Source organism: Aythya fuligula, chromosome Z (genome assembly GCF_009819795.1).
Source record: "Aythya fuligula isolate bAytFul2 chromosome Z, bAytFul2.pri, whole genome shotgun sequence".
NCBI classification, from domain to species: domain Eukaryota; kingdom Metazoa; phylum Chordata; class Aves; order Anseriformes; family Anatidae; genus Aythya; species Aythya fuligula.
In genome coordinates this window covers 74,639,787-74,662,440 of record NC_045593.1, presented here as the reverse complement: position 1 = coordinate 74,662,440, position 22,654 = coordinate 74,639,787, and the positions used below count along the sequence as shown (strand labels likewise).

The 22,654-nt window shown below is 45.0% G+C and overlaps 1 protein-coding gene across 2 annotated transcripts; it reads right to left on the bottom strand.

Annotated features, from left to right (window-relative positions):
- Positions 1-454: 454 nt before the first annotated feature.
- On the bottom strand, positions 455-22,124 carry KIAA1958 (KIAA1958 ortholog). Of its 2 annotated transcripts, XM_032206262.1 has the most exons (3): positions 20,969-22,124; positions 17,832-17,870; positions 455-1,627 (listed from the first exon to the last, which is right to left on the bottom strand). In XM_032206262.1, exons 1-3 carry the CDS (start codon positions 22,122-22,124, stop codon positions 582-584), a joined length of 2,241 nt encoding a protein of 746 aa, XP_032062153.1. In that variant the 3' UTR covers positions 455-581. The 2 variants fall into 2 exon arrangements, with proteins under 2 accessions (XP_032062153.1, XP_032062154.1); XM_032206263.1 differs by lacking the exon at positions 17,832-17,870.
- Positions 22,125-22,654: the final 530 nt, after the last annotated feature.

The following is a 22,654-nucleotide window of genomic DNA, read 5'->3' as shown; positions in this document are numbered from 1 at the left end:
CTCAGGAAACAAAATAATAAAAAAAAAAAGGTAAAAATTGTTGTTAATGCATTCACAAACTTGCATTGTCGTATCTCTTATTTCCTTGTCTTGCTGATCAAGAACAAGACAGCAGGTAAGGAGCAGCAGCCAGTGATAAGTTTGTCTCCTCTACTCTAGGAGGCCATGTTAAAACAAGAAGTCAAAAAAATGCTTTAAAATAGAATTGCTACGTAAGCCTCCCTGGGGATTTACAGTCACCGATGTGTGCATGTTAAAAATGGTATTTCCAGTCTATCTTGTGTTGCCTGAGAACCACTTTTGTCCTTTTTAAATCTGCAATTATATTATAACCCATAAGTAACTTTCATTTTTGTATTAACACTATAAATACTATGTTAGTAATACTAAACTATTTCTATTGACTTATTTGTAAAAAGAAAAATATATTATATATTTATATATTTTTATAAAGTGAATTAACACTGGAGAGAGGGCTATGGGGGAGTAGTGTACAATCACAGTTGATGCGTATTATTGGGCACAAATTCAACGCTTGAAACAAAATGGAAAAGAAAAATCTGTCCAGGTTATATCCCTCTTCAAGCTGTGTCAGAGGAAGAGTCATAGGATGCTGACACGATGAAGTTGCCAGTATTGGAGTGGCTTGCCATGGACTGGGCAGCCTGCTGGCTCAAGTTATTGCAGATCAGCACGAGCTGGTTGCTCTGCGCTTCCGACAACGTGCTACAGCTCTGGTAGACGCTGAAGTTGGTCTTCCTGCCGGGGATGTTGCCCTTCTCGCACATCGTCTTTACCATCTTGGCCAGCTTGTTTTTCCCCAGGGCTTGGCAGTTGTACCAGTGAAGAGCAGCCAGGTTGACGACGGGTTTGATGGAGAGGTAAAACGGCGCATCCTCGTAGCGCATGGCTGGCGGCCGCCTCTGGGCGTACTCCTTGTAGTCTTGCACCGGGCAGGTCTGCGGCGAGTGCTGGGTGGCGTACACCCGCGAGTCCGTCCCGCCTCTCTTGCTCTTGGCGCTGACGTCTCCGTTGTCCGGTCCCATCCACTCCAGGTACTCCAGCCCCGTCTCTGTCACCCGCAGCCGGATGTCTCCCCACTTGAGGGTGGAGCCATGGAAACCTGTGCAGTGCCCGAAGGCCTTGGTGTTGTTCAGCCAGACAAGGTTCAGGAGCCCTTCGGGATTGTACCGGCTCAACAAGCCTCGTTTGCGCAGGATAAGTTCATCAGCAAAGGTGAGCTTCATGGATTTGTGTGGCTTGTTTCCTTTCCCTTTACACCTCAGCTCTATCTGCTTTTGCTTTAGAGCCTCCTGGGACCTTTTGAACTCCTTATCCCTGGTAATGCTGTACCCATACCTGTGCTCTTTGAGGTACCGCTCCAGCCCACACTGATAGTTGGCCAGGCTGTTCGGCTCGTATTCAGACCCATCCTTCTGCCTGGCGTCCACAAAGAAGGACGCAAGGTAGGCATCAAGCTCCTTGCAGGGGATGACGTAGATCTCCCGGGTCTCAGAAGGATATTTGGAGATGAGGAACTCTCGGAAATTGCGGAGAGCCGTCTGTGTGCTGCGAATGGTCTTCTCGTTCTGCTCCCTGCTGAGCTCTGCTGCTCTCTCATCCTGGTCTGGAGGAGGGAGAAGGAGAAAGACAAAACAGAGCAGAAGAAGCAGTGAGTTTTCACAACAAGCTCTTCCCAAAAATAAATTTCCTTCAAAAGTAGAAAGAATAAAAATAAGAATAAAAATAAGAATAAAAATAAGAATAAGAATAAAAAATAAAAATAAAAATAAAAATAAAAATAAAAATAAAAATAAAAATAAAAATAAAAATAAAAATAAAAATAAAAATAAAAATAAAAATAAAAATAAAAATAATTGCACAAAGCGCACTGGAAAACATCATTACATGCCTGCCATATGACTGAAAAGCCAACATCAGTTTCACAAATGACGTTACCAGAGCATGGCACAAAACCAAAATGAGCTCCTCATGACAATGGGGCACAGTTTTGTGCATGGAAATTTGTGGAAAACAGTGGGATTAGAGGCAATCTACGTTTTAGAACAAATGCAAGGTAGAAGGCTTTTCTGTGGATTCCAATGCTGTGTGCAGGGCCTGCTCCACCTAATGAGCCCATCTGCAAACTGCCTCAGTTGTGAAACCGGAGGTTGTACTAATTCCGATTTTTTTTTCTACAAAAAAATAACTAAAGCCTTGTATTTATTACACGACAATTAGCTTTAATCAGGCATTTTTAACGAGCTAAACAAATATAGACAAATGTACAGCACAAGGCAATGCAGCACATCCTAGGAAGGGAGTTAGCAGGTAAAAGTACCACAGAGCAATGTGTAATTTACAAATGTACGCGAATAAAAAATAGATTATACTGCACATTAGAAGATATGGCATAAAACTGTCAGTACTTAACATGATTATATAGTCTCTCTACATAATCAAGCTGTACCTTGACAGTGGAAGTGCAATTGTGACCGTTCCTTTTCATTTTGCAGAAAAAATCAAATTCAGGAAACAACCTTATATTGCTCCATAAAGCTATACTCAAAGGTCCTTACAATCAGTGGCATATCAAAGCACAGTATTCAGATGCCTCTGCGAAGATGGTTTTTAATGACAAATGATTTTCAGTCTGATCATAAGCATAAAAGGAAAAGCTTTTTACTGTGAAGTGATGTGTGTATTTATGGAGTGTTTTCTTGGCATATGGAAACTATCCGTACAAGGATGCAATTTTTAAGCAGATAGGAGGAAGTGTCATTACAGACAGCACAAACTGTCATGGTTTTAGAAAGTGACGAGCAGCAAACACAAAGAAGGAAAATTCCAGCGATTTGACAATTCTCTGTACTTGTAAAGCAAACATCCCTTTCCTCTCTCCCTCTTCATAAGCAGAAGAGGGAAAAAAAAGCAAGTTCTTTTCTGCTCTATCTCACTGCAGACAAAACATACATTCTGGTGTCCCTTCTCCACCTGACTTACAGCGAGAGGGAATCCCGCTGTCTGTGCTTCAGTGGCACCACAGCAGCACTCACCAGGTGCTTCCCACCCCACGCACACGCCAGGAAGATGCATGAGACATGAGGTGTCACATATGCTGTTGGAGGTTCAGAAACAAAGCATTTACTCTGATACCTTGCTCGCTGCACCTATCACCACTTGTTAAAGCACCGTGTAAGGAATCGGTTCCTTGACTGACAGCCCACATTTTAAGTAGTGTTTCAATATAAACAGCACATATAATGGCTTGGTTTTATACATGCCATCAATCAGCACTTCTTACAGGATGTCCTGTCACAACACAGCAGAGACACACAGTCAGTCGTTTATGTTTTGGCATCTTTCCTTAATCTGCAAAGGAAATTGCCAGATCTGCAACCAACACTTACAAAATCCACGCTGCATCAAGATCTCCTGAAGGTGCATGAGCAAAAACAGTGCCCCTGGAACACTGCATTCCTGCAGTGCTCTTGTGTGCTGCTCCACGAGGCAGGAGGGAAATGCTGAGGATGATGGGCGAGGCTATTTGCCAGCAGAATCGGGAGAGTTAGGTCGATTTTGACTGGGAATCCAGCCTGCAGTTGAAGTGAATTGTTATGTTTCTGCAGGACCGCTCAAATATCACGCATATCTCGTGGCATGGGACTAACCCAGTGAGCCAGTGAGACCCAGTGGGCAGAGTCTGAGGCAGCCAAAGTTACCAGACATCAACTGAGCCACTGCCGAGATCTGCATGTGCTCTTCATCCACAGCAAAAGCAGACAACGCAGCTGAGCCTCACTTAAATAAGAAAATGTTAGTAGCCTACCACAGTTTAGGAAGGAGACCTAATTCTTCATATCATTAAAATCTTACCTCCTCATTTAATCAACAAGATGTCATAACACTGAAAGAAAACATATAATCCATCTCCAATTACCACGGGAACACAAATTTTATCCAAACACCCTTTTAATATCAACAAACTCCATGTTTTCTGCTAATTTCATTATTTTACTCCCTATTATTGCGGTGATCGGCACTCAGCAGCTAACCAACCACCACACAGTCACTTACTCTCTGTCCACACCCCACAGGACAGGAAAGAGAATAGGAAGAGCAAAAGCAAGGAAATCTGTGAAAGGAGACAAAGCTGAGTAAGTGTGGGAAAGACGGGAAATAAAATAATAATAATAAAAAAAAATAAAAATAAATAAAAAAAGGGAAAGCCTTGATGCTGTGAAGAGAGTTAAGGCCATCCCAGCCAGACCCAGCACAACTGAGCCATTGGATCACTAACGAAACTACAGCCCACGATCAGGCCTATCTTCCATCCTTTCCACACAACCCTTGCCAGGACAAGGAGATTGCAAAAATTACTCCCCGGGTGCCGCCTGCAAACAGCTCTTGCAGAATGCTTACAATGAGTATTCTACATATCTCTTCACATCTCCACTCTACACATCTCTTCTGTGCCTACAGGAAAAAAGGTGAAATAGAACCGAAGCCATTGTCACAGTCTGGATGTTTGGCATTGACTGCTTCTCCTCTAGCCACAGAGCCTTGCTATCTTGTCAGAGAAGGAGATTAGGTTTGTGTAATGTCATTTTGTCCCTTACAAATCCATCCAGGTTGATGGATAAAGAAAGACTAAATTGAAAGTAATTTGATCATTAAGAACTCAAGACTAAAAAGCGTCTCAGCTGTCATCACAATGAGTTTTTGAAAATACGAATGCTGTGGTAGGGATCGAAGGGCACGGTAAGGACATGCTGGGAGGGCTGATGAGGTACACAACTTCATCTCTTGGTTTGAGGATGAAAAGTGAATGGTCTTGTCCTGACACAGGAGTGTTTCCAGTCTTAACAGTTCCCAAATGCTTCCTTGGTCTCACCTTGCTGCATCTTTCGGAGTAGAGATGAAAAGCTCTTCTGGCCAGGGCTTACCCTTTGGGGTATTTTTTCAGTGGTCCTTCTGGAAACTACTGAAAACACAGGTGGAGATCTACATTAGTCCCTTGACCACTGCCAACTTAAACCTGTTTCCTCTTGGGCATCTACTGCTCACGTTATTACAAACTCCTCAGCGTGCATGGGTTCAAAAACTGGGTGAAAGCACAAAAAATAATTACAGAGTGCTCCTTAATACAAGACAATATCCCTAAACCAGACACACCCTGATCTGCAAATTGCTTGGGATAGGAGGGTGGGGAGGTGTCGTATATGCTTGCACTTTTCTTGTAGTCTTACTTTGGTGTCTGTTGTTAGAGTCTAGGGCAGACAGATGCCCTCACATTACGGTGTAACCTGTCTTGGCCAGTAAAACAGTCTGAACCAACCAACCAAAAATTATTGGTGTCATTGATTTACCAAACCAAGCTATCCGTAGTACCCCTTCCTTGGAATAATGCAACCTTTGGAGCCAGGAGAAGAAACTTAAAAAACGAGTTGACTTGGAGATGCATCTCCCACGATCCTGTCCCCCAGCTGCACCAGTACACCAAGGATCTGATCCAAGCACCTGTAATTTGTATCTGATCCTGCATCAGAGCTTCATTTCCAAGAAAACTAGAAAATGCAATAAAAAGGCCGTAAATCCCACTCTGTTGTGGGACTGGGGTAAACTCTCATCTAAGAGTTAGACAAACTGAGTAGTTTAAGTGTCCCAGATACCTAAAGTGACTTGGCAGAGATCACACAGACAACCGAGTGGGAGCTGAGTGTCCCTGGCTAGCCCACAGCCGTGAGACAATCCTTCCCACAGAGCAACAGCTGTGGTCTGATCTTTTCATAATCTGATCTTAACGCAGCCAAGACTTAACATTATCAGCAGAGTTATCAGACTGGGGGCTGTTTTTATTTCATCTCGCACACACCGACACACTCTGACTCACCAGTTCTCACTGCAGAGGACATAACCTCCTCCGTAACTATGCATGGTGAGGGAGGAGCACTTGCTTTGGTCCTTCATGCCAGACCACTGCAGACCGCTGATGTTCAGAGGGGGGCTGTAACATTAGCGGGAGTCATGAGCCTGAGCACACAGCCTCAGATTCTGCCTAAGGAATCCAGCAATGTTGGCTTTTCAGGTGGCAATCGCACTACCAGCCAGCGTCTCCTCTGCCTGATTTGTGCTCTGACTAGAAAAATCTTTCTGGCGAAGACCCACTTCCACCAAAATGCTTTTATTCAAGCGAGAAAGCCGTGCATGTACGGGATGCCACGTATCTCCATGCTGGAGCTGAGTGCGCTCTCCCTGTGCACCAGCACTTTGCAGGTCAGCTCCTGCCCCTAGCCTGCAGGTGTTGGAAAACGGTGGTACTGTATCCATGGGCCAGGGCCCTAAGCAGCCCCCTAAAATGATTAATGTGAGCCACAGCCTACCTGTCTTTCCTTCTGTCTTTCAAGAGGGTATTGGCAGGCCGATGAAGATCTCTGAGCACTCCTGGGACCACTCTGAGACTGAGAGAGAGGGAGAGCTAAGCACTTGGGGAATTACATTTCTGGCATTTTTAGTGTCTGGTACGGACCACCTCTGTCAGGGCAACTCCTACACACATGCGGTAGTCAAAGGCTTAGGTCACAAATACATGCGCTTTAATGTAATTATTTCATATCCAACAATAACTGTTTCTTTAGAAAGTCCTGAGGCCACATAAAGAGCATTTCCTTTGCTACAATATATCATATTTACTTAAGCTTAGGCTTGGTGAGTCAGAGTCAAAAGAGGGGAGAAAACCCTGGGACTGCCTGGAGATTTTCATCAGGCTTGACATCTAACAGCTTCTGAGCTCTGCAGGATCAAAGGATTAACTTGTTAGCTGCAGATTACTGAAGCAGGAGAAAGTACTCCTGCACTTTTTCTTGAATTTCTGCCCTACCCATCTGATCTTGCTACTAAATTCTGTTTAACAATTAAAGTTCTCTATTTCCACTACATTAAGCCAAACCCCATGCAGTTTAACATTTTCAGCAAATGCTTTCATTAGCATGTAAAATCTCTAGTATGGTAGAAAATTCTTAATTAAAATCCACTTATAAAAGATGTTAGGTTTTCTGGCCAAAACAAATTATGCTTCTATTCAGTTAACCTCCTCCAGCAAAATTATCAGTGAAATATTTTATGATTCTAAAATTAAGAACCCTCAAAGAAAAAAAGAACACAGATTCAAAGCAAATGAGCATGGGAATATTTATAAATTGGTATCTCCATGAAATAAGAGTCACTGAAATAAACTTTACCCATCTGTACATTTTTTTTTTGCAAGGTGCAGAATGGTCTCTTAAATTGGTGCTCACTCAGATCCTAGTGCTGGTATTCAGTTTGCACACTTTTTCACTACTTTCTCACCACAAGAGCCTGAAAAGATGCAAGGTGCAAAGTCAACGATAAATTTTCCATCAATATTAATGGAACTACTACATCATCCTCAAATGCCAGAAAATTTGGAGCCATGACAAGGGATTAAGAATTTATGTCCTCGTATGACTGATTGGATCAATCTTTTACACAGCAGATACTAGCAGTGACTAATGAGCTCTGCAAATCAGCAGTGCTGCAGGGACTTTTCATTTGCACAAGGTAGCCCCCTTCCCTACTGTGATGTGACATCTTCTGAGATATTTCAACACAATGGGTCTCAAAATGCATTTTCTCATCTAAAATGTTTTAATTTATCCTACACATGATCTTCACTTCTTCTAGTTGGTTTCAGTTTCGTCAGGACTAGTGGAAAAGAGAAAGTGTTGCATTCTTGTTTTACTTTACATTTCACTTCAGCCACTGAACACTTAGAGTGGTATTTATGGAGCACAGGACTGTACAGTTTCCCACCTTCTTATGAAGCTGTCTTGCAATGCAGTGGTGTGAACAGCTGCAATACAAAATGGGATGCGTTTCCTCTGCATCCCAACAGTGGGGCTAGGCATGCTTACTCAGATCCATTTGTGGTTTTTTGACCTGTATGTAGCAGGAACAAATACACCAACTCCAGCTCTGCCAGTTTAGCCAAATACTGTGCAGCATTTTCACAGCAGGGAACTACAGCTGCTCCCTGAGACACAGCCAGGAGAACAGCAGAAGATCTTTTGGAAGAGCACTGGAGAAGCCACATACCTCATACATTAGGGATGTCCAGGTGAAAGGTACTCAGGGCCCAGAGGGACTGGGATCTGCCATTTTAGCTACCCTGTTTCAAATCAGTCACCTAGTTATAACAAAGCCTGGAAACAGCTCCAGGTTCACCTGTCTGGTCTCACTCCTCTCTTATTTCCATGTTACCTGTTACCTTTCCAGGCACTTTTTAAATACAAACTCTGGACCCCACTGTAATTGACTGAGCTCCAGGAATCCAACTCTCGTAGATATGGAGTGTATTAAAAAATAAGCTTAGAGAGAGCTTGCAGCCCAGAAAGCCAGGTGTGTCTTGGGCTTGGTTGGCACATCCAGGGAGGGGATTGTGTCCCTCTGCTCCACCTGTGTGAGGCCCCACGTGGAGCACTGCGTGCAGCTCTGGGGCCCCCAGCACAAAAGGGATGTGGGGCTGTTAGAGCGGGTCCAGAGGAGGGCCACGAGGATGATCAGAGGGCTGGAGCTCCTCTCTTTCAAAGAAAGCTGGTGAGAGCAGGCACTGTTTCACCTGGAGAAGGGAAAGCTCTGGTGAGACCTAACTGAGGCCTTCCAGTACCTAAAGGGGGCCTGTAGGAAAGATGCGGAGAAAATTTGCACCAAGGCCTGTACTGATAAGACAAGGGGTAGTGGCTTCAAATTAAAATGATGGGTTTAGATTAGATGTTAGGAGGAAATTCTTCACTCAGAGGGTGGTGAGGCCCTGGCACAGGCTGCCCAGAGAAGCTGTGGATGCCCCATCCCTGGAGGTGCTCAAGGCCAGGCTGGATGGGGCCTTGGGCAGCCTGGGCTGGTGGGAGGGGTCCCTGCCCATGGCAGGGGGTTGTGTGGGTGGTCTTTGAGGTCCCTTCCAATCCAGATCAATCCATTATTCTGTGAGTTTTCTACACAGCAAGCCTAAAACCATTAGAAAACTTTAAAAAATTTGCGAAGCCCTCCCCCTTTCAGAATGACTGGTTAAACTTTCTTCAGCTATGTTCACTTCTGACACATAATTGCCCCTCTTTCAGAGCTCAGGCTAAAGCATTCAGGCGGACTGGTGAAACTGGAGTGCTGCTGGCTTTGGTCAGTGGTAAAATATGATACACACTGTGAAGTAAATGCCAGCTTTAGGTTGACAATGTACCTTTGCATTCAGATGCATAATAATTTCCTAACAAAACAGCTAATTCCACTGAAAAGACTTGAAGTAATGGTTTGAATTTAGGGCTAAGGACAAAAGCCACCTTTTTTGCCTAAGGTTTTCTTCAGGTTAAATACTTAACTCTGGAAAATATCATTTGCTTTACCCAGGACTTTTCAGCAACACAGTGAAATGTTGACCTTTCAAAACACGTTATTTACTGCATGATCTGGGGCAGAAGGAAATAAGGGAGTACATCAGCAATTGTCAGACTTAACCAGCGCACTGGAAGCTAGATGAGGCACTGCAGAAGTGAAGCATTTGTTTTCCAAATGGACTTGGTCTGCTGGCCACCAGTCCAGAAAGCATACCCAATTCAACAAAGCATATAGGAAGTGCTTCCTGCATTAAGGTCCCTTATTTACATTTATGCCTACACAGAAACATAGAGACCAGCTAGACTAACTCATTATTTGTTTAGATAACAGAAGAGGAGCATGACTAAACAGTCCTATGTGTAAGATGACTGGATTCAAGAGTTGCTATGACCTAAAAAAAAGAAGAAAAATTCAAAATGAAAAAAAGAAAACATAAATATCAGAGCACTCCTCCCATTGGATGAAGTTTATCATTTAAAAATTAATGAAGCTTTAGGGGTAAAACACAAATTATTGTGCCAAAAAGCTGATTTCTTATAAGAAAAACAGGGCTCTACATTTTCCATAAGGTTTCCACCTCTGCGTGCTCATACAGAGAATGCTGGAGTTACATGCATACACAGACCTTGCAAACACCAAACCACTAATCTAACTAATGGGCTGGCTTGCACAAAACCACAAGTAACATCTTATATGGTGTTTTGGAAAATCTGGCCAAGTGGGATTGTGTGCCACAGCAACCTCTAAGTTGAGGTGTTTCTATTTGTTACAGATACTGTACAACAGCATTATATTGCCAATTATATTAGGAGATCTCTGGAGCCAGTAGTTTTTGGCTAACATTTGTGTCCACTTCTGAAGTAACATGATGAAGGAACCCTAGTGCTGTGCCTGCCTGTACAACCAAAAGGACAACGTGCTGACACCCAGCAGGGTCACAGCTCCTGAGGATGCTTACTCTCAGCCCCTGTATTTCTATGGGCCAAGCCTCCCAAATAACATAAAGTCTTACTCCCTAGGTCCTGTCTGCAGTCGCAAGCCCCCTGGAAGCAGAATGGAAAACAGGACACAAACATGTACCACTTTACAGATCAGTCTTCTCTTTTCACAGCACCCTACCTTGCCACAGGCTCAGCAAGTGCTCAGCTTCAGCCTACCAACAGATTTAATGCCATTGCGTTTAAGAGCTCACCTTAATAAGGAGAACTGAGAAAGCACTGCAAGAGGTCTCAAGGGGATGTGCCAGGGCTATGAAGTTTGCCTGCTTTTGATTCACTCCAGACAGCAGCAGAGATGCAGAGTTGGGAAATATGGGTGGGAAATGAAGATGAGGGGGAGAGAAGGGAGAATTGGAACAAAGAGAGATGAAAAAAAGAACAACAGTGAAGAGAGAGATGAAAAACAGATGAGGATCCTCTGAAATCTAACTGTATATCACTGGTTTGGAATGAGGCAGTCTAACTGGGGCAACGAGCAGTGGAACAAAGAAAGGGAGTATGCAATAAATATTTTATTACATTAATCATAATAGACTGCACTTTAGTCTTGGCCAAAATGTATTCTTAAATCAAGTTTAGAATGTGACGGCAGTTTCAGACTTAAGAGCATGAGGCCCACATGACTGTAATTAACGTAATAAATCTTGCTGTGGAGCTCTCTACACAGGCTGACAGTGCTTCGTTGATATATTGCTTATTAGAGACTGCAGACATTTCCCCCTCTATTTTATTAAACTGCCATTGGTAGTGAATCAAAAGGTACCCTTTCCTGCTCTGGCTGAACCGTCTGCTGCAGATGTAGCAGGGAACACGTGCAGGGAGCCAGCACCACTGCCTTTTGGTAACAGGGAAAGCAGCATCCTAAATAATTGCATTTCGGTATCTCATTTCCCAACACCCTCTTACGTTTAGTGAAGTACTTGAATTGCCTGCTACAGAGCTCGCAGTTTACTTCTGAGATCCTGGCTGGTGATGTTACACAATGACACAATTTGCTTTTACCTTTCTGCACTGTATATTCTCCAGGATGAGTGAAGCAAGCTGTGAAGGGCACGAACCCTATGAAGAGCTCACAATTTACAACCTCGCATAGCTGGTTTCAGAGCACACTTTTAACACACATATTTTCTTTGTCTTCACTGGGTCAGAGAGCAGAACTTAAGGACTAGCTCTCCACGCAATTCTCCAGAAAGGATGAAGTGCAACACTTGCAGCGAAACAGTTCCTAAGGCACACTCTGTACCCTGCCTTGCCGTCTTGACGCTCCTTGTACTAGCAAGGGGTTCAAAGACACCACGATCCCACAAGCTTGGAGGAGACAGAGCAGCTGTGCCAAGAGCAGAGACGTGAGCACATCCCTGCAGAGGGCAAGGCCATGCACCCCAGGCACCAGACACTGCCAGGCGGCTGGCCGAGGAGCACACACTTTGCTCCAGAGGTGCCAGGCTGAGCTGGAGGGATGAGGAGAGGGATGTGCACACACAGGGAGCCAGCCTCCTCCAGTCTGCTGCTGGTGGCACGGTTTGTTTGTGTCTGCACTTGGGTATGTGTTTAAACTTACTTTGTCAGAGTTTAATTGAGTAGATCTGTAGTCACGTTTCGCAGCTCTGTTTGAATACAGTCTGTTTAAATAAATTGAGGGCTTTCAATTTTTTTTTCTGGCTATGCGCACACACACAGCATACACACATACGCACCTCCATTCTGCTCAGAATATTGTTATTATCTCTCTTCCGTAATTACATTGTCAAAATTTTCCTGCCAGGATTGAATTGTTATTTCCATAAAAATAATTTGTTCTTCTGTGCAGCACGCGAACAATCAGTTTCCCTGCTACTGCATGAATTCATACCAAAAATGACACAAACTAATTCATGCAAGAGGTGATACGGAGTATAACTTAATGAATGTAATTATGGATGTATGGTATACACACATATATATGGCTGCTTTATTATGCACTAGCACAATAAACAGTCTGATGTATTTAACAGCTATGCAAGTGAATGGTAAAGGGACAAGGTGTTTGTCAACAAGTTTTCCGAGGACTATCTGAAATCAGGGGAGACAAAACACAGGCAAAAAGGCACCTCTTTCTACAGCAAGAAGAAAAAAACAGAAATCTAAAAGCACAAAGCAAAGCATGTACCAGCACACAGGCAAGAATGAGGGGCTATAAATCCTAGAAAAAATTTCATGCCTGCTAATTTGTTTTCTTGAGGGTATAGGCAGTAACAGACAGTAAGTCTCAAACAGCCAGAGTCATTGACAGAATAAATTCCCCATAACTTGGGACATCCATGTGACTGAAGGACAGTGCTCACCACGTTCAGAAGAAGACTGCTTCAAGTCATGGTCAGGGTGGAAGTACTCACGTACAGAAGTACCCGTGGTTCTGTTTGTTGCTCATTCAGACAGGTATCCTTCAGCAGCCACCAGACTAAAGAAGAGATTAGGCAAATATCCAGCTAGGGCAAGGGTGATAGCAAACAGAAAAATGAAGCAAGCCACTCAGAGACCAGAGATGAAAGTCCTGATCTTTCACGGGCAGTATCTTTGGGTACCGTTACGTCCTGCTCAAAATAGCTCAGCAAAGAAGCACATTCAGATTTTGCCCCGGGGTAATGTGACCTGGGTCAGATTATCTCTGAATCGATTTTTTCCTTCCCTGCACAACAGAAGGTCAGTTTTTGTTCTTCTTATTTCCGAGGACAAATTAGCAAGTAAATTATTAAGTACCATTAATCCATGGTTGTATGCTTTCAAGCGATGTTTTCATCATGAAGATCTCGTTAACGAAAAGCAACAGCAGACCACAGTGTCACTGCCTGCCTAAATATACCCTTAGTTTAACCAACAGGGGCACGTGCGGTCCTTCTGCGTGTGCCCTCGCTGTTCCTGAAGTCAATGGGAGCGACAGGTATATGTTAGAAATGAGACAGAGACAACGAATTTCTTGAGTCTCAGCCTGAAACTTGCATTTGTTTGAGCAGGCGGGAGCCTCAGCCTTTGCTCTTTAACATTTGCTCTTCTGCACTTTGCTCCCTGGAAGCAGGCTGGCTCCCCTCTGGGGGATGCATCAGCTGGGCGTTGAGATCAGCTCCCAACAGTGACTGTGTCCGTGTTTCACTAGGCACCACATCTTTAAGTCAGCAACACATCTTTAAGAAAGATTTTCCATACGTTTTTCCCCGAAAGTAAATACAACCCCATCACTGCAAGGTGCATTACCGCAAGGAGCAGGTGCATTTCCAGAGGCTCATAGCGTAGCTTGCAGGGGAAAACTGCGTTTACTTACTTACTGAATGCCCACATAAAATTATTTAAGGAGTAGCAGAGTACTTCTGCACAGAAATGAGTTTGGAAGAAAAAAGGAATTACACCGGAATACAGGAAAACATCTTCAGACAAAAAAAACACCCGGGATACACTCAACTAAACTCAACATATTACAGAAAAATGGTCCTACCTGTAGCTTGCATAAAAATACCAAGCCCAATTAATCACATTTTTAAACAAAGATAGATGGCACAAAAATATTTAAATTCTTTTAAAGTTCATTTTTAAATGAACTTGTGATCTATTGAAGAGATTTACAGAAATACAGGGTTATAAAATGGCAAGTTTACATTCACTAACCTCTAACAAATGTAAAAACAATAATGGGTACAGAGATGTCAATTACCATAGGAAAGCCAGAATATATGCCAGAAAAAAAATTGAAGTAATTTAGGGAAGCTGCTAGTGTGATTTTCCACACCAAATTTGAGCAACCTGTGTGCAGCTGCCAACAAACAAATGAAAAGGAAAACAACAATAAAACACCTTTTTCTTTCTTTAAGGAAAGAGCTTCTAGCAGAATGCCTTGGGGGTGTTCATAAAAAAAAAAAAAATCTTAGAATGTTTCGTGATAAAATATTTAACTGCATACTTGCTGCTTGGTTTTCTGGTTACTTTTAATCTTTCAAACTGTCCAGTTCTTATTTACCTGGTAGCCTGCATGGTCCTTGGGACCAAGCAGGGTCCTTGGGTCCTCATTCTGCCTCTCTTTTCCTGCTCAGAGACTCACAAATCATACGATGAGAACAGGTCCAAAATTAGAGCAATTGTAAAGACCACATGAGCAATACAGATCTCTGATCAAAAATGTCATGTTAAACAATCTTCTATTTCCCCAAAATAAAGAGATACCCAGTAGAGACTTGTCCAGTTTCCTTTGTTGTTTCCCTACGTTTACAGGATTGCTGGAACCACCACCAGACTTATTTTCTTCCTTTACATATCAGTATCACAGAACAGAAGAAGTGAAGGGCAGAGCACAGCATCTAGTTCGTGCTGGTCTTGCAAAACTGGCTGTTTTCTCCTTCTCTCTCCTGCCTCGTTTTTTTTTTTGCTTTTCTGCCTCTGATGCTGGAGCAATGGGGGAAAGGGAACATTTCTAAATCTGCAATGAGCCGTGGTGCTCTAGAACACAGCCAATTATTGAAGTTGCCAGTTTCTCTTCTGATGCAACACATCATCTTAATACTGCTTGCACTTTGGTATTTTAAACTGAAAACATACATTTAAATGAAGTTTCCCTAATTCCCTGTGATGCAATTCTTCTGCTCAGAGCCCCAGAAAATATTCCTGACAGCCAGCTTAACTCTACATGTTTTACAGACTTAATCCTTAAATCCTGCTGGGCCATGGGTGCAATGGATCTTTTTGGGGGCATTCCACTCCCTTCTAGGCTACAGGCATAGAGTCACCACAGACTGGATGGAAATTACCACTCCTCACCTGTTAGAGTGGATTGCCAGGCCTACACATCTTTTCCTTTACTTTTACTACTCAACCCCTATCCTCAGACTTCTCCCAGACCAACCTATGCTCAGCATGAGCTTGCACGAACACCCTCTGGCAAGATGCACGGGTATATCCTCAGCACTGCTGCCCGGAGATGGCTCTGCCTGCTGCAGGGAGTCCCATGCAGGGGAGGTCCTGGGGGAACACGGGAAACAAGCCCTGCAGTCAAGAAAAGCAGCAGCCTCATCATTTGGGTGCACAGTCGCTTTGCCTAACAAGTATTTAACATTCAGGGCAGCAAGAAGATCTCCCTCTGCATGAGAAGTCCGCTGTTGGTCATCACGGGTGCAAGACACTGTCAAGAGCCTTCTGCGTCTGCATGAAATTTCCAGTAAAGAAAACACGTGGAGTTTGAAATGGTGATAAATATATTTCTGTAAACACCTAGAGATGTAATAGTACTTGCTAAGTCTTCCTTTCAGAGTTCTCCTGCAAGAGTTAATAACACGATAACTCCTTTTTGTAGGAGCAGACTCATAAAACACACTCCCACATTACCATTATTAGTACAAAGATTAAAATTTTTCAGATTTGATTGGCATGCTGTAGACCTCGATGATGAATGCAAGTACACGACTACATTTCAGAGGCTGAATTTGTCCTTTTTATGATATTATTCTGCTTTTAAACAGAACTCCCTTACAATAACGTAAAGACAAGTAACACCAGCCTCATAAGCAGAAATTCCAGAGTAAAGTCCCCAAATCAATGGTTTATCAGCCAGCAGCATTTGGATACAGATAACTAAGGGTGGGAGAGGCCTGGCAAATCCATGCTGCAAGATCAGAAAGCAGAGGCAGTGCAGGAGGTGGTTAATCAACTCACCGCCTCCCTTTTTCTGATTAGTAAAAACCTAATTATCTGATTTTATTCTTCTGAATAAGCAAGGTCCTTGTAACTTTAAAAAATAAAAGTACTTTTTGGGGGTAATTATCTGTCTCAGAACTTATTATTTTTACTTGAGCTAGCGGAGCAAGAAAAGAAATCAATTATGGGGCATAAAGAGTCACCGGTGGGCTCTGAACTCTTCACTCCGACACAAAGAGAAGGAGACTGTCTCACCCCTAAAACAGTTTAATTGTTCATTTGACCACATTCAGCAGTGTGAGTCCCTGGAGGCAGGCTCCAGCGGTCCCCTTAGCCAAAAGTCATCAATCTCTGTATGTAGATTATATATACAGAGACCTATCAGCAATTATTTGAGTGTTCTTGGAAGAGCTTAAATAAAGTTTTGTAACTTTCCTTGACTGGTTATTTGCCTTGTGTTACATTCCTTCCTGGCACCGTTCCACAGGACTTGGAAGAATTACAGCAGGGATTAATTTGGCCTTTCTGGATATATGGCTGATGCTTCATATACCTCCAAAAAAAGGCATTGTTTTTTTATTGTTTGAGCTTCTTTGGAATGTGCTAGCTGATATATTTTTCTGCTTGCAGTGTTTACAGTGATTTTGGAGTTTAAGCCTAACCTGGGCACTGTTAGCAATCCGCGAAGTCGGGGGACTTCTTTCTCCCCTAAATCTCGTAACATTTTGATGTTCATCTAAGAGGTCCAAATCAACGAGTCCTACGATCACACAAGGATCTCAGCTCCCATTTAATTGAAACCCACACAACTGCAGGGAGAGAAAGGTCCCAGTTCTTTTGGTTGGAGAGAAATGCTTTAAAACATTCAACTTCAAAGCTGCAAACAAACATCAGACCACCCCCGGAGGCACTGTATCTTTTAATGATCATGCTCAGGTTGGGGAAAGGAGAGAAAAAAGTTGGCAAGAGTGAGTGACACGCTGCTCTGGGATCCTGAAAACCAGCCACAGAAAGGGAAGGACCAGGAAGGCACACAGAGCAGAGACCTCAGCAAGGCCCAGGCCATGGCACCATCCATCATGGCACACGTTCACGACCACGGTCTCGGTTTGGTGCCCATGGGACAGTGTGCAGCACACTGAGAATCCACTGGCGTTTGTGGACACCTTGTTTCCTCCCCAAACTCTGCAAAAGCTTGTATATGTAAAGCACCACTTTGCAGCCCAGCCAGGCCATCAATGCATACGCACGCTGGCATTGTGCTGGTACCCACAGAACACGATTTGCCACGCTTCTGACAGAAACAACAAAATTTGTCACTTCATTTATACGGTGTTTTGGTTTTCCATCCCTACTGACAACTCCTTGGCTGCTGCACACTTAGCACATATGGATTTCACACCTTTTTAGTGTCTCCTTGCAGAACCCTTTGCTCCTCCTGTGTTTATAGTGTTAGATTAGTGTTGGACCAGAGATACGGTGCTGCACTGTCTTGTCAGCCCAGCACACGCCTCCACCCTCCCTCTTCAGATGGAAGGTGAGCATTCTTCACAAACACCTCAGCTATTCTGCTTACAAAGAGACTCCTGCCTCACGGGGGATCAATATTTGCCTTCCTACACCGTGAGCTCTGTCTTCCTCCAAGCCATAGGCTTCTTCCATATCCTCCTGCAGTTACAACATTTTTTCCACTTGTGGCTTCAGACATCCAAATGATGATTTTTCTAGGCTGTATGTACTGCAACCTAAAGCATCCTGTTTCTTACTCACCTGTCTTCATTGATGTGACCCACCCTGCCCTTGCTGGTTCTTGGACAGAAAAAACAGAGCAAGTTCAGCAAAAGGGAAAGACAAAAGAGGCTATTTGGGAAGTAGAAACTGCAGAGATTCCCAGCTCTCCACCATTACAGAAATCTCTCTCTTCTCAGAGGTAGGTCTCTTAAGTAGTACCTACACGTATTCTTGAAGCCTTTGCTAACAAAGTAGTCAAACCCAACCAGAAAATTCACAGATGAATGTCGATGTATTATGGCTGGAGTTTAACAAAAATAATGCAGTATATTCTGCAATGCTTGGATGAAGACTTGAACCCAACAGAAATGAGAATCTAACCTCACTGAATCCCGGGATGCCACTTCACTTATAATGCATTAAAACGCCTCTGCTAAGTCCCTGCAACATTCGGGTGCCATGGGGTAATTAAAGAGAGTGAAGGACAAAAAAAAAAAAAAAAAAAAGAAAATGTTTAAAAGAGAAACCAGTCCAAAACTACAGTGTAGATTAAGTTGGCCAGACATAACATACATCGATATCTCTGATCTATTAGAGAATCTCTCTCAAACTTTCCTGACCTAAGAGAGACCCATGTATGCTAACTATCAGCTGTGTCACCCACACAAATACAAAGATGTGTGACTTAACCTAAAATTCAAAGTCATATTTCCTGCTGGTTTGATCACACTCTTTAATTACAACTAACCACCTGAGGTCTTGGTCCCGCAAAGACCTCATGAACACATGAGCAATTATAATGGGACCAGGAGCAAGGCTTCGTATCTTATTCTAAAATTAAGCAACGCTTGGTAGAGGAAAAGGAAGAATTTAAATTCCTTGCTCCCTTTTAACTGTATCTTCATTCGTTTGTCAAAACATCAACTGAGTCTATAAACTAACAATAGCTCTAGGCTCTTTGGTATAATTACTTCCTGCCATCTTTTATGGAAGAATTATACTCATCATTGCCTGTCTGTTTAGGAAAGAAACGTTTTTATGTAGTACACATAAACATTCTCTTGTAGTTCAATATTGCTCAAATTTTATATATCATGCACCACTTCCAGTACATCCCTCTTTGTAAAGTAAAGAGACAACCTAACAAAATCACTGTACATAAACAGCAAGCGTGCTACAGTCTTTAATCAGACCCCCAGATTCCAGCTGAAAGAATATGCTGTGCAGAACCACGTATCTGCAATAAATTCACTTGCTCGCTTCTCTGCAGCTCAGAGATTTATTAATGCCAGCACTTCATTGCCAAAGGAGGAGGATCTATAGCAATCAAGACTTCCCTGATGTGAGTATCACGTTATAGTTGTGTATCAATCACTTTACCCTTGATGAAATGCAGCTACCTTTGAGTACAGCAACAGCATATTACAACGCTGTACCAGGCTGACACTGCATAACGCTTCCTGAGAACACAAGAAATTTAAGTATTGAGGACATAGATGACTGGAATGGAATTCAGGCAGGGTGCTGATGTAACGTTGCTGTCTATGCAAGCAGCACTGGGAAGCTAGGAGGGATTTACACAGTGGGTGTAAATCTAGATGCAGTATCACTTTGTCCTCACAGTGAGATGCTAGGTGTAGAACAACCCTAATCTGGAAACTGCATACGTGTGAAAATGTGGCATTGTGTCCATTCTTGTAAGGTTTAGCCCTCAGTGGTAACAACTGCTGGCCTCACGTGGCTTCTGAGGATGGAGAAGAGCACTCAGAAATAAACAGGCTGCAGGTCTTCCCCGATCAAATCCTGACAAGAGCAGCTTGAAGGGTTTTGTTGGTTTTAATGACTCTGTTGAAAGCAAATCACTCCCCAAGATAGCACACACACACATGGCAAAAATCTGCCTAGGTTTGTATTCACGTGTCCCAGCCTGCAAGCCGGAGGCTGAGCAAGCTGGAGGGGCTGGCTGGTAGAAAGCAGCTCTACTACACGCAGCAGTTATGTACTACAAACTGAAGAAAACAGAGTAAGCAGGTTTACCATGCAATCTGGATTCACATCAGGCAACCCACATCTCTCATATTTAGCCGAGCAGACTCAGCTCTGTGTCAGCTGGAGCTTTTCACTGGGATTTCCACATGGGGTGTTATATGACAGGACTACTGCAAAGCGCCTTCTCAAAGATGCAGAAATGGGAGTCCCAAAGAGAAATTTGCTTTGCTGTAACCAAGACAACCACCATCTTTTTAAATTTGTAGACATTTGTGGGGTTTTACCTAGTAAAACTGTGTATTTAAATATGCTGGGTGTTTTATCTGGTAACAAGATTTGCAGGTTCTTGTTAATTAATAGATTTAATAGTGTTCAACTGGTTTTCAGGGTGGCTGGGTTTGTCCAGGCTGTTAAAGTAATTGTTTTTAGGGTTTAAAGTAGCTACCACAGGGACTGCATATAGGCAACTCCCTCCAGCCTTGTCCTCAGCCCGGGATGGCACCATTCACCACCTGGAAGAGCAAAGGCAGCACTGCCTACACTTGGGTCCAAAGAGAGCTGGAGGCTTCTTCCCCACACCAGTGCCTGTGGCCAGCACTGAGCTGTCCTGCAGACAGACTGGCACGTGGCAATCGTTCAGCAGAAGCATGCTGAATCAAGATGCTCTTTATCTGCTAATGTCTGTGCCATTTCTCAATGCTTTGGCAGCACTGGGAGATGGAAAAAAGGAAGGAGGCTGAGAACTTCCATTGAGAACAGGGAAAAAAAAAGAAAAATTATCGGATTACAGCTTGTGTTATCAATTTCATGGTTAACACTGTGGTTGTCCTTCAGGTCTCTGTGAGCTGCTCTGATTTGCAGGTCAGGAAAATGTGATAAAGGTTTATAACAGGGAGGAACTCCCTCCAGATACTCTTCTAGGCTGCACACCTCTCCCAGGCAGAGCTCCCAGCACACAGCTGCACCCCACAGACCTAAAAACCTGTCCTAAAAGACGCATTTCCTCATGGCACCTGCACTTTCCTCACAGGGGGTGGTCCTCCAGATCCTCTCCCAGGCTGGCAGCTCCTCTGTCTGCCTTCTTATGAACCCGCAGCCCAGCGGGGCTCCTCTTTATGTGTCCCCTGACACTGAGCCAGGGTGCCCGTCCCCCCCAAAATACTTCTCCCACCCCCCCAGCCTCCTACCTGGCATTGACGGCGCTGCTGCCTCAGGGGTGGCAGCGGGGGCGGCGGGGGGCTGCTGCTGGCTGGAGCTGACCTCGGGCTCCGCGCTCACCGAGGGCGATGCTGCTGCTTCGCCCCCCGGGGCCGACTGCAGGGCGGGCGGTGGGGTCTCCTCGGTGGCCGGGGTCTCCTCCTGCCCGGGCAGCTGCAGGGCTGATAGCGGGATGCTGATGGCCTTCCCCACGGCGGTGGCATTGGAGCTGGTGGCTGGCACCTGCAGGGTGGCCGAGGGGACGCCACCAGCCGTACCCCGGGCTGGGGAGGCCAGGGCACCCCGGGGTGGCCTCTGAGCAGGGAGCCGGGGTGGCCCGGGTGGGGAGGAGCAGAGATGTGGTGGGTCAGGGTCCGGGCCAGCAGCGGGCAGGGGTAGGGTCCTGGTGGCAACCATGCCGGAGGGTCCAGCCTGCGCTGGTGGCTTGGGCTTGGACATCTGGGTGAGGGCCAGTGCCGGCCCGTCGGCGCCAGCCGTCAGCTCGGCGTTGGCCACGATGTAGTAGTCCTCGGGCAGCTCCTGCTTGATCTTCTTGAGGAGCACCTCGCCGCCCCCCTCGTCAGCCGGCTGGGCATGGGCGGCGGCGGGGAGGACGGCGGGTGGCCGCTTCCGAGGGCCGCCGGGGGCACGGTGGGGATGAGGCTCGAAGTCGCTGTCCTCGTCAGTCACCGAGGACTCGCAGACCATGTCGAAGAGCGTGGCCTCATCCTCGTACTCCTCCACCGCCTCACCCAGCTCCGAGGGCTCGCTGCAGTAGGAGAAGTCGCAGGAGTCGCGGGTGCGGGTGCAGTCCAGCTTGGCTTTCCCCGGCCGGCCTGGGTAGCGCTCCAAGGGGCTGGCCTGAGCCTCCGAGGGCACCCCCAGCATGCTGGGGCTGTCCGAGTTGAAGCTGCGGCTGTCCTGGAAGCAGACACGCTCCTGCGAGCCCGCCCGGCACGTGGCGGCCAGGGGCCAGTGGTAGGCATGGCCGGCGCTGCAGCCCCACATGGCCGTCAGGTTGCCGTGGGCCCCCTCGGACAGCAGGTGCTTGAGGTTGGGGATGAGGCTGCAGATGGTCCCGTGGCTGTGGGCCCAGCTCACCAGCTTGGACAGGTTTTCGGAGGAGGTGTGAAGGCAGTCCTCCATGGTGCGGGACGGGCAGCGCCCGGCGGGCCGGGAAGTCAGCTGGGGACGGGGCTCAGATCACAGGGTGGCGGCGCCCACGCTCGCGCGCTGCCACGCTCATGCTTGCTGCTCGCCTGCGAAGAGAGAGCAAAACCCTGCTTTTCAGCACTCCCAGAGCACGGCCCCTGCTCAGCCCGCTGTACTCTCACCTCACGCGCTCCAAAACACGCTTCTCAGAAGCCCCTTTTGCTCATCCTGCCTGGAAAACCTGCGCTTAAACCCACGCTGCAATACACGGCTGAAATAAGAAGTGGCTTCTTAAGCTCAACCAAGTTCAGCATTAGGGGCAGTATGATTTGAAGCCTAAATCTCCGACAAAATGCAGACAAAAAAAAAAACAAAACAAAAAAAAAAAAAAAAAACAAAACAAAAAAAAAAAACAAAAAAAAAAAAAAACAGTGATTATCTCCTCATACTTAGGCCATGAAAATTAGATAAAATCTTAGGCACACAATTTATCTAGAACATCAAAGCGGCAATCTAAGCACCAA

Excerpts from the sequence above, each read along its gene's own strand:
- KIAA1958 (XM_032206262.1), bottom strand. The coding sequence starts at position 22,124 with ATGGAGGACTGCCTTCACACCTCCTCCGAAAACCTGTCCAAGCTGGTG. Across the intron at positions 17,871-20,968 it reads AGCAGCGCCGTCAATGCCAG|AACCAGCAAGGGCAGGGTGG; the intron begins GTAGGAGGCTGG and ends TTTCTGTCCAAG. Across the intron at positions 1,628-17,831 it reads GGTCACATCAATGAAGACAG|ACCAGGATGAGAGAGCAGCA; the intron begins GTGAGTAAGAAA and ends TCCCTCCTCCAG.